Raw genomic sequence first — 12,392 nt, 5'->3', positions numbered from 1 at the left:
TTTTCATTTCTCCTGGATCACCCACACCTGGCCAGTAGGCAGGCTGCAGACGTGTCCTACTCACAGCCAGAAATGTGGCCAGCGAACAGCCACTGGGGTTTGAAAGAAATTTGAGGAAAAAAATTGCAGTGAAAGCAATCCATAAGGCATAATCTCACATGTCCTTCTGGAATAACATTCTCCTTTCTCCTTTTATAGCATTTATGATCAGCTATAATGTAGAATGATGCATTATAATAAAAATAATATAATAGCAGTAATTTCCCATCTGGAGTGCTATTCCACTGCTTGCAGATAGCTGCAACTTTAATGTATTTAAAACACATTAGGAATGAGCGATGATTCTCCAAACTAAGGAAAACACCTAATTTAAAAAAGGCAGAAAACACATGCTAACTTAATGGCAAACATTTTAGAGTATTGAACCTTATTTTTGATGCTGTAACAGTAACAATATTGGAATTAAAGGAGGGAACAACAGGATCCACTATTTTGCCAAAAGAACATTGAGGACAATCTGCCAGAAAATGCAGGGTTCTTGGCCCGATGCAGTGTTAGGGAAAGGATGCACCTGGGTCAGTGACTTGGCTGATCCCAGTGTTGTCCACAGGGACTGTCAGTGCTGCAGCAGGAAGTTGGTAGCCACATTAAGGTAATTATTTGAAGCTCTCAGGGCTTCCAGAGCATCACCTCTGGAAAATCTCATCTCTGTGAGCCAGGTAACCTGTTCCTCAGAAACCTCTAGAGGAGGGATACTTGTTGTTCAGACTGCTGACCATCCTGATAGTTTACGTTTTGTCACTGCCGTAAAGGAGAGAAAAGACGATTCCAGTTGATCATTCCTCCCTGCTGCTGCCTTTGTTGCCTTGTCTGTGTAAACTGAGACACATCCATCAGCTGCCAATTGAGCACCTCCATTCTCTGCTGTCTCTGGGTGTCCACTCTGGCCCCCATCCCAATTCTGGCTTAGATGGTGGATTCTAAAGATGAGAAGATAGGCTTAAGCGTCCAAGAAAAGAACTTTGCCATCCAGCTACGGATGTACAGCACCTGGCGAACTTGTAATAGTTTGCTGTTGTAGCAGATACTGGAAATAAGCCCACTTGTGGCTACACTGTAGATGTAGGAACCAGAGGTGAAAAGCTGTTGTCTCAGTATATAAATCAATGTCTTGTTTGTCATAGACAATGGGCCCAGAATATGTGCCACTTGGGCTCTTGGTTCAGAGCAGTGAAATGGTACAAACAGAACACACACAAGTGCCAGGAATCCAGAAAGCAAATTTGTGGATGCAGAGATAGCAAAGCAATACCACACAGTTTCAACAAGTATGAAGTTGATCAAGCCTGACAAAACCGAGGAACCAAGCAAAAAGGATGCAAATTTTCTGCTTCCATATCTTCTTTCAAATATCCTAAAATTATAAGTAAGCAGACTACTGCAGAAAATATCTTACAAATCAAGGCAAATTATTCTTCCACATATCAGCCTCCAGATCTGGAAGTCATCCATGGCTGCTTGAAAGTCATATGGGAAGAACTTCTGACAGTGTGGCAGAAGGGCCAGGGCACTGGGGACCAGTAAAAGACTCTTAGACAGAGGTGTCTTGTAAAGTGCACTGGAGCTGGTGCTGCAGAACATGGTTCCCCCTGACTTGGAGCCCCCGCAGGGCAACTACAGGGAGGGGAAGCAGAGATGGAGGAAACAGAGACTGTCCATGTTTGGGTTTCTCTGTACCTTTTCCGCCCTCCCCCCCCCCCATTGATAACCCTCAATGTGATTTCCATTTCTGTGATTCTCTTCCTGTTCTAATTTGTTTAGTTTATTTTTTCTTTTTTTTTTATGTTCGGTTGTTAATAATTGTGAGTTTGTTGTCATTTTACTGCTCACATTTTTATCTTCTTCTTAGATAAGTCCCTTTAACATTTCATGTACTAAGGGCTGGGTGATGATGAACTTCTTTAACTTGACCTTATCTGAGAAGTATTTTATCTGCCCTTCCATTCTAAATGATAGCTTTGCTAGATAGAGTAATCTTGGATGTAGTTACTTGCCTTTCTTGACTTTGAATACTTCTTTCCAGCCCCTTCTTGCCTGAAAGGTTTCTTTTGAGAAATCAGCTGATAGTCTGATGGGAACTCCTTTGTAGGTAACTCTTTCCTTTTCTTTTGCTGCTTTTAAGATTCTCTTCTTATCTTTAATCTTGGCTAATGTAATTAAAATGTGCCTTGTTCTGTTCCTCCTCAGGTCCAACAACTTTGGGACTCAGAGCTTCCTGGACTTCCTGAAAGTCTATTACCTTTACCAGATTGGGGAAGTTCTTCATTATTTTTTGAAATAAGTTTTGCATTTCTTACTCTTTCTCTTCTCCTTCTGGCATCTCTGTAATTCAGATGTTGGAACGTTTAAAGTTGTCCTGGAGGTTCCTAAGTCTCTCCTCATTTTTTGAATTCTTGTTTCTTCATTCTGTTGTGGTTGAATGTTTCTTTTTTCCTTCTGCTCAAAACTGTTGATTTGAGTCCTGGTTTCCTTCCCATCACTGTTGGTTCCCTGTGGATTTTTCTTCATTTCATATAATGCAACCTTTATTGCTGCCTGTTTTGATTTTTTTTTATGCTATTGAAGTACCTAGTGAGTTCCTGTAGCATCTTGATAACCAATGTGTTGAACTGTGTATCTGATAGGTTGGCTATCCCTTCATTGCTTAGTTGTATTTTTTCTAGAGCTTTGAAGTATTCTTTTATCTGGGCTTTTTTGGGGGGGGGGTCTTGGCACACCTGTTACCTAGTAAGGGGCAGAGCCTTAGGTTAGGTGTTCACCAGTGCAGGGCAACCCATGTTACAGTGTAGTGGCACTGTATGTGGGGGAGGCATCTGAGAAAAAACAGTGCTGCTCGCTGCTGGTTTTTAGTCACTTCCTCTGCTACCCACAATCAAATTGGGCCCCTCTTGTGCTCATTTCCTGGGACCTCTTCTTCACAGGAGAGTTCTAGAACCCTGTGGGTTTCTAATGAACTCTTCTATGAGGCTGGGAGTTTCTCCTGCTGCCTCAACCCCCACAGGAGTTTTTAGTCAAAGGCTTTGAGGCTTTATTTCCCTGCACTGGAACCCTGGGTTATGTGGTCTATCTCTCTCCCTAGTTGTTCCTCCCAGTTTATCTTCATGCAAATGTGGGGCTGCCTGGTCTGCCAGCCATTGTCTTGCCCGGTCCTCCAGCTACTGCCTTGCCGTTGAATCCTTTCTTCCGGGCTTCCCGACTCCACCCCTCCTACCAGTCTGGAAGAGTGTTTCTTTTTCAACTCCTTGGTTGTCAGACTTCCATACAGTTTGATTTTATGCCAGTTCTGATTATTTTTTGTTTTTAAATTTTTTTGTTGTGCTCCTTTTGGTTATGCAACGAGGCACAGTGTGTCTGCCTATGCCTTCATCTTGGCTGGAAGTCCGTATTCTGAATTCTTGAACAAAACTCCTGTTCTTAGTCTTTTTATTGAGTGGATTGAATAATTTGGAAAGAAGCTTTCAGCACTCATTTATTTTCTCTGACTTTACATTTACAGCATGTGTTTTCTTTTTTTTTTTTTTCGCCATGGAGAATTCTCTTTATTTTTTCTTTCCTAACAATGTTTTGAAAGATTGTTTACTAAAAACCTGAATTTACTAACTACTTTACCATTTTTATCATCCATAATAGGCCCGTCAACATTTGTGTTCTTTGAGCACAATTCGAAAACTGTCGACATGCTGGAAAAGGATGGAGTTAGAGGGGTGGACAGACCTGTATGAAAACCCCAGCTGTGCCAATTAGTAATGTTATAATGCTGGGCAAGTTAGTTACTTGTACTTCCAGGCTCTTCATCTTAAAAATAGGGGTAATAATCTTAACACTGAAGGGTTGTTAGGAAGATTAGTGAGTATGGAAAAGAAAAGATTAGTGACTATGGTTGCTGCCACCATGATCCTGGGCACATAGTATTACCACATGTTAAATTATCTGTATTCTGTGAAGTCCATTTTAATATCTTGATTATATGCTGATTTCAGGTCAACAAAATGCTTTTTAAACCTTTGTAGATGGTAGTATCTCAGTACCCTCATTATAACCAGTTGCATCAGGTGGTTTAGGAAGTAATTTATGTAGAAGAATGTATAGAAACAAGGGAATGTATTAGTCATGATTGCTCCAGCCTATGTTATATGTAAATACAAACATTTTGTATTTTATTCTTGCTTCTTTCTTAGGGAAAAACACTTTTACTTACTAGTTAACCAGGCTTATAGTAGTGAATATATGCTTTCAGAGCTCTGTGATAAGAACCTTGAATCCAGTATGTGGCCTGAAGATGTATATATCTTAAGTCTAGTGTTTTGTTATATTTGAAGTTTTCCCTACTCTAAAATGAAAACAGGAATCTGAGAAAGAAGATGATGAAATATTAAGTTGTCTGAAATAAAATTACTTGGACAAATTTTTGTCTTTGCCTTTCAGTCCACAAGAATCGGAATGTCAGTGAATGCTCTTCGCAAGCAGAGTACAGATGAAGAAGTTACATCTTTAGCAAAGTCTCTCATCAAATCCTGGAAAAAATTATTAGGTATAATTGATCTTTATATACACACACACACATATACTTGGTGTCCTGGTAAATTCAAACATTTGACTGTTGTATATATTTACCTGATGAGTATATGTACTGAAATTAGTGCCATATAATAAGGGCAAGGGGTGGTTAGTCTGATCTCTTTGAGGGTTTTGTTTTCTTAAGCTAGTCAAATTTAGCTTTCTTGTCTTTCAGTACTTATAACTAGAATGACTCTTTAAGTAAGAAGAAAATTTCCCCTCAAGGGGAAGTTTGTCATACTTAACAAAATATTTGCCCTATTTGTTTTTCATATTCTGTCTTTTTCTCTATATGCTCACACACAAATTATTTTTTTGAACCATTGGAGAATATGTTGCAACTTTACCTTTTTATACTTAGGGATCTGTTTCCTCGGAACAAGTTTCTTTTCTTATATAATCATAACACTGGAAATTCAGGAAATTTAACATGGGTACAGCACTTTAATTTACAGGGAATGTTCTATTTTTTTTGTCAGTTGTCCCAGTAATGTCCTTTATAGCTTTCTGTTGCTTTTTCAAAAGAAGATTAAGTCTAGAATCACATATGTAGTTTTCTAATCTGGAATAGTTCTTAAGCATTTTTAGGTCTTTTATGATATTGATGATGAAGAATACAAGCACCCTACACCTTTTGTTTTTAATGCATGTTCCTTATTTGAGGCTTATCTGCTATTTTCTCATGATTAGATCAAGTTGTACATCCATGGCTGGAATAATACCTAAGTGTGTTGTATCCTTTTTAGGGTTTCACATCCAGAGGCATTGTTGATGTTAATGTTGATGTTAATTTTGATAACCCAGTCAAGGTTCACACTGTATTATTTTGATTCAGACTTTGACCAGTGGGGTCCATTTGCTGTGGGTGTGGCAAACAAATTCACAGGGGCTTCAGCAGTCCTTTGGAGAAAAAGGGATGGCAGGGCCACCCTCTGAATGAGAGAGCGCCTCAGCCTTTGCCTGGACAGGATTTTATTGCTTTTCTGGGCACACTATGTGAAGGATGATCCTCATTTACTATGCACAGGTTCATTTTAAGTGGTTACCTTTTACACAAAACAAAGAAGAGGATGCCACTAATCACATCAGAGAAGAAGGATATTTGCAAATGCAGAGGGAAAAGTGGTTGAACTGGTTACATTCCATGCTTGTGAGGTTTAGCACAGACTTGAGGAAGTTACTTAAAGATATGCAGTAAACTTTTGCTGCCTCAATTCAGTGTGAGGGAGTTTTAGCAAAAAGCAAGCCTCAAAGCAGCCTAGGTACAACGCAGACCTGGTTCCCCACTGGAAAACTAGTCTGTGGTCCTGGCTCCTGTGTGCCTCCTCGCTCCCACCGGCTTTCTGAATTGAGCTGGGCTGTATTTGCTACTGCCACATGGACCAGTTCCCTATATTGTTTATTATTTTTCTTCTTACATCTAATAGGCATTCTGTAGGAGACAGAACTAAGATCCTGAAACTATGTTGTTCCTCATCAGACCTCCCTAACCTTCTCTCCAGTTAGTATCCACTGATTCTTTCCCAAACCACTTTTTACAGTGACAGATAGAAAAGAGTGATTTTCTACCTCTTCTACTTCTTTAGTATTTATAAATCATCATTCTACTGTAAGAAAGAACTTTTTACCTCCCAGTTATTTATCTATTATTTAATGTGGAAACATTTCTATTCTATACAGTGAATTATAATTCATTATATTTATTTTGATATTTACATTGCCCCAGATTTGATCAAACTGGCTTCTTTGTTTCTTTGATGGGGCCCTTTCAGTTTTTATTTTTTTACTCTCATGATCTGGTACCACAAAATATACTGGATTCATCTGTCTTCCCTGCCTCAGCCTTTGAATTAGCCATTTCTCTCATCAGTTATTGGCCTTGTATGGAAGAGAAAATAGAAAAAGAGAACCTTTTAAAATTTCAAGGCAAGAATAGTAAAACAAAAGATCTATTTTAAGCACTTGATAACTAGGGACTAAAAATCATAAAGCCATGAAATTTAATTGTCTAGTCTTAAGATAACTAAATGTAATATGTGATCCTGTATTGGATACTGCGCCAGAAAGAAACATGCTCTAAAGATCATTATTGGTATAATTGTCAGAATATTTATGAGGTCTGTAGGTAAGTAAACAATATTGTATCATTTTTAAATTTACTTAATATTTACTTTGGTTTTATAAATGAATTTATTGTTAGGGAATATACAGTGAACTATCTGTGGATAAAGGAACATTACATCTGCTACTTATTTTCAAATGGTTCAAAAGAAATAAATATATGTGCACACCAGGGTGTATGTGTGGACATACAACACACACATGTATATATAAGGGGGAATGAATGAGTGAATGAATGAGGAAGCAAGTATGCCAAAACCAGCAATTGGGAAATAAAGCTCTCTGTACTCTTCTTATAGCATTTGTGCATGTTTCAAGTATTTAAAACTATTACAGATGTGTGGTTTGCACCAAATGGGAGAGTTTATTTGGCATTGCTGACTGAGCATTCATTGTGAAAAATACCCAAGTATGTATGTGAATAGAATAGCTTGCATAAATTTTACTTGTTGAAAACTTAGGATTTTAGTTTTTTTGTTTTGTAAATAGCCTGATAACATAGTAGTAGTTAATTTTTTTAAAACAAATGGTAACAACTTAGGGATTTAATAAATTTTTAGATGGACCATCAACTGATAAAGATACCGAAGAAAAGAAAAAAGATACTGCAATTACATCACAGAATAGCCCTGAAGCAAGAGAAGAAAGGTATTTTGCTCTATGGGAATTTATTTATGTCAAAAGTCATAAGTTGACCATTACCTTCTCGTTGTTGTGATCCCTTATCTGTTTTCTAATCGAATAAATTAGCCAAGTATTCTAAGGTTTCTTACAAAATTTCCTCAAAATGTAAGAGAATCTGAAGATAATACATTATTAGAAGAAATTATATATGGTCCTGGGTCCAATTTTCCTTTTTATGTTTTTATTTCTCTCCCCAATTTAGCTATTTGTCATAAGAACTGAAAACATGAGTTCATTAATGAAAGGTTCAAATTGTTTCTCAGATCTTACTGCATTTATTCTTCCCTATCACAGATAATGAACTGTGTAGTATCTAACACATTGACATAAAAAGTAATATGCCTAGTAGATTAAATACAGTTCCTCTGCCCTGGCTGGTGTGGCTTAGTGCATTGAGTGCCAGCCTACAAACAAAAGGATTGCTGCTTCAATTCCCAGTCAGGGCACATGCCTAAGTTGCAGGCCCAGTATCCAGTTGGAAGCATGCAACCACACATTGATGTTTCTCTTCCTCTCTTTCTCACTCCTTTCCTCCCTCTCTAAATGAACAAAATCTTTAAAAAATGAAAAAAACAGTTCCTCTGTACTTGGGAAGCTTGTAGTTCAACACTTGACATTGATTTTGGGCGATAGTTCTCAAAGTGTAGTCCCTAGAAGAGCAGATAACCTGGCATCTTGTTAACAAAGCAAATTCTTGGGCTCTAACCTAGAACTACTGAATTAGGAATTCTGGTAGTGGGGCCTAGAAATATATTTTTAATAAGCCCTTCAAGTAATTCTGATTCACTCAAGTTTTAGGCTACCTTTTAAACTTCATTCATTTTCTAAAAAAATTGATAATGTACTCCTTGTTTTTTAGTAACAAAAAAAAATCTCATATACTGTTATTTTACATATGAGTACTAACTAAAAATGACAGGTAAGCTAAAGTTAGGGTTAAACAGCAGTTAATAAAATTTGTTCAGTTTTTCTAAATTACAATTTTTTTCTAAATTATAATTTTAGGCTTTCAGAAAATTGCAAAGTAGTACAGAGAACTCCCAGTTGCCCCAGTATTTAAATGCATATCACATGCACACACACACATGAACTAGTGTTGTTTTAAATCAAATAAATCATTTGCTAACTGCATCAATATATATTTTCTAAGATCAAGAACATTTTCTTACATGTAACCACAATAAGGCTATTAATATCCATAAATTAACCTTTTTCTAATTCACCGACCTTATTCATATTTCAGCAGTTGTTTCAGTGTTTTTTATTTCAAGGGAAAAATTTTTTTCCAAAATATTCAGGTTCACACTTTGCATTTAGTTATCATATCTCCTTAGTTTACCTGGAGCAATTCTGTGTGTCGTTGATTTCTATGACATTTATATTTTTGGATTGTACACACCATAATAATTTATTAATTTTTTAACACATACGTCCAATTGTCTAATTTGATGACATTCAGAGCCACTGCTTTAATACCTTAAATATAAAATGTACTGGATAGACAATATATTAAATAGATATTGAAGGGAGAGTAGGTTCTTAGTATATTTTTCCTCAGTTCTGTGTACTTGAAGTTTAGGGATAGAGCCTGTCTACAAAAGTGTAAGTTACTGTGTATGAAGTCTGGTGAGGTGGTTGGTATTGCACACATACACATTCTCTCAAGAAAATTTTAAGTTTGGAGAAACAAGCCTGAGGTATCAGATAGAGGAAGGTATAAAGTTGTATCTAAGTGATTTGTAGCTGAAAAGGTCTTATACTTTGGGTATAAGAATTCAAGGGGAAAGTAATGTAGCTAAAAAGCTTAGAAAGGAGTCTCCAGAAAGTAAAAAGTAGACTAGCAATAGTGAAGTTAGTGAGAGAAAGGCTTATCTACCTGTGCAGTTTCCAGTGGGTGAGCTAACCATTTGACTTCAGGTACAGAGAGGCAAAAGCATATAATTACAGCATTTAAGAAGTGGGATTTTTAAACATTGGTTTGTTCATTGATTTGTCACTGACCGATGGTATGCTATGTACAGTAATACAGAGAGAAGTAAGTTCTAGTCTTTGCTCTTGAGAAGCCCAGTCTGGCAGAAGAGAGTATGTAAAAAGTTGTAATACAAACCTGTGTGCAGATAATAATTTGGGAGTAAGGAGGGAAATCTGAGAAGGTATCAGAAGGAAAACAACTAAACTTAGAGAAGGTATACAAAATGGCCCTTTTGCCCATGGTGATCTCATTGTGAAATTTGACAGTGGATTATGTTTTGGAGAGAAGGCAAAGGAGGTATCTACTTGCTGCAGTGCAGCGAGTTAGATCTGTAAAAGGTAAATGAGTTAGTCTTGGGAAAGATTTATGGTAAAATCTGTAATGTGATAAAAGTTAACTGAAATCAGTCAGAAAAGTATTTTGTTTAGAATCTAATAAAGAAGCTAATCAAAAGCAGTTGAAATGATTAGGTTAATTATTAACCTCCTATTAACCTATTATTAGGTTAATTATTAATAACTTGGAAAATTATTAAACTCTTCTGAACTCTCCTGATTAAGTTGATGAATATGGGGAGAAATTAAGAGACATTTTTACATTTTCATGACTCGTTTCTTATTACACATAGTTTTTATCCTGAAGGGGATCTTTTTTTTTTAAAATTGTAGTTTATTATGTTATTACAGTTCTCCGAATTTTTCCCCCTTCGCGCCCCCCCACGCCCACCCAGCATCCTCCACTCCCTCAGGCAATCCCCACAGCATTGTTCATGTCCATGGGTTTTGCTTGTAAGTTGTTTGGCTACTCCATTTACTCTACAGTACTTTACATCCCCATGACTATTCTGTAACTACTAATTTGTAGTTCTTAATAAAAACTCACTGGTTATCTAATAGGAATAGGAGTTTTCAAACATCCCACCCCCCTTTTTTGGGTTGAGAACTGTCATATTCTCTTGGTGCCACATGTTCAACCCTTTCCTCATAACCAGGATCTTTGTTTTTCATTTATTGTATTGCTCTATATATAATGTGTATTTTTGCTATTATAAATATTATTTAATTTTTCAAAGGAGAATCAAGGTCAAGTTTTTAGTTACCATATTTTTTGGACTATAAGGCTCACCCCCCAAATTTGGGGGGGAAATGGGGTACATCTTATAGTCTGAATATACCTTACCTGGCTCACTGTTGGGGGGAGATGGTGGCCTATGTTCTTTATGTTATTAAATATTTTACCACATTTGTTGCTTCAAAAAATTTTTTTCTATTCCACCCCCCTCTAAAATTTAGTTGTATCTTATGGTCCAGTGTGTCGTATAGTCCTAAAAATACGGTAATTTTTAAAAAACACGAGAGATATCTCTTTACTAAAATTTTAATTTCTTTTTAATCTATACACATGCATTTGTTTTTAATGTAAGAGTCACTATCTTATTTAGGTCAATATTAGTTTTTTAGAGAGTGATAGTAATGGTGTTGAGTTTTCCTTTATTTCCTTTTGGTGTTTGTGTATATGTGCATTTTAGTAGCTCCAGTGGAAACGTAAGCAGCAGGAAGGATGAGACAAATGCTCGAGATACTTACGTGTCATGTTTTCCTCGGGCACCAAGCACTTCTGATTCTGTACGGTTAAAGTGTAGAGAGATGCTTGCTGCAGCTCTTCGAACAGGAGGTAAGTGTGATGTTCAGCCTTTCAGTGCTCAGTCCTTTAATCATTACCACTACCACTACCACTGCCATGTGCACCACTATATTTCTCTTTTTCCAGGGGCAGCCCATTGATAGCTGACTAGCACTACTTAGCGCAGGGGGTAGGTGTTAATAGGGATTACTGAAGGCAGAGGGGTGCAGGCATACTGGGGCCTGTTATAACTTTATAATTCCAAGAAATGGATTCCTTCTAGTAAATGGATGTTTCCTGATTTGTAGTAATTTAAACTTTTTTTCACAAAATTTCCCAAAATTTCACATTTAGTCTGTAAACTAATTACCCCCCCATAGACAGTTAACAATACTGTTTTTGGCTCCAGTTGTTAAATGTTACTATGAAATATAGTGTGTAAGTTTTATATTCATGATTCATTTTCAGCTTTTTTAAAAATGGGAATGAGATCTTGGTTTATATATGGAAGCTCTAATTTAGTTTGAAGGTATTTTTATTATATAAAATTTGGCTTTAAAGTATTGTATACAAGACTATTTACTCATCATCTTATATACTCTACTTTTCTCCTTACTCTGCCCTTTCTACTTTGAATTCCTAAGTATTTTTTATATATTTTTCTTTTTTCTTCCTAGTTTCTTTTTATTTCCTCCTGTTCTTTTAAATATTTGCATAAGGATTCATCTGAGTGTGTCTCTATATATGCTTGGCAGATGAAATGAATGGTTTCTTTTCATTGAAGCCTGAGTCACAGGAGACAAGACAGTTTTTTTAATAACTTTTTACTTTCTGTGGAGCCAGCCAGACTGCATGGAGTTGTGAAATGAAGAATTACCTTCTAGAGCACTTATTTTCCTACTCCTGAGGGATAAGGAAGGACTATGGGACATTAGATGAATCCAGAAGAGGAGTTTAGTGGGTAGTAAAGACACAGATTCTAATGCAAGTAAACTAAAAGTATTCTTTAAAGAAGGCAAATTGGGTTGAAGAAATATGTATTGAATTTTTAAAAATACGTTACAGTTACTTATTCTTGATACTTTTTTGTGTCTGTGTTTAGATGATTACATCGCCATTGGAGCTGACGAGGAAGAATTAGGATCTCAAATTGAGGAAGATATCCTTTGTGTCTATGTGCATAATTGTTTTAAGCAATCTGCTAGATTAATTATAAATTTTTCTTCAGTGTAGATTTTCTAATTTTTATTTTATTTGTATTTTTCAGTTTCCATCTTGATTGTGTTATTTTGATGGGAAAAGAGCGGGCCATCTGTGTCATTTTCATTCTTTTTGTTTTCTTGTCATTCGAAAGTAAAACACATAGTGTTGATAG

The 12,392-nt window shown here is 36.5% G+C and overlaps 1 protein-coding gene and 1 pseudogene across 1 annotated transcript in view; one reads left to right on the top strand and one right to left on the bottom strand.

Annotated features, from left to right (window-relative positions):
- TCEA1 (transcription elongation factor A1) overlaps positions 1–12,392 on the top strand; it is a 46,528-nt gene that overhangs the window by 20,076 nt on the left and 14,060 nt on the right. Inside the window, exons 3-6 of the mRNA XM_037144199.2 lie at positions 4,486–4,591; positions 7,299–7,386; positions 10,923–11,068; positions 12,120–12,176. Of these exons, the coding sequence (XP_037000094.1) occupies positions 4,486–4,591; positions 7,299–7,386; positions 10,923–11,068; positions 12,120–12,176 (397 nt within the window). The remainder of the gene's footprint in view (positions 1–4,485; positions 4,592–7,298; positions 7,387–10,922; positions 11,069–12,119; positions 12,177–12,392) is intronic.
- On the bottom strand, positions 617–1,641 carry LOC119048565 (ubiquitin-associated domain-containing protein 2-like; annotated as a pseudogene).

Source organism: Artibeus jamaicensis, unplaced genomic scaffold (assembly GCF_021234435.1).
Source record: "Artibeus jamaicensis isolate MK-2021 breed Jamaican fruit bat unplaced genomic scaffold, CSHL_Jam_final scaffold_916, whole genome shotgun sequence".
In the NCBI taxonomy this organism is placed as follows: Eukaryota; Metazoa; Chordata; class Mammalia; order Chiroptera; family Phyllostomidae; genus Artibeus; species Artibeus jamaicensis.
This window is presented reverse-complemented; position numbering and strand designations above follow the sequence as displayed.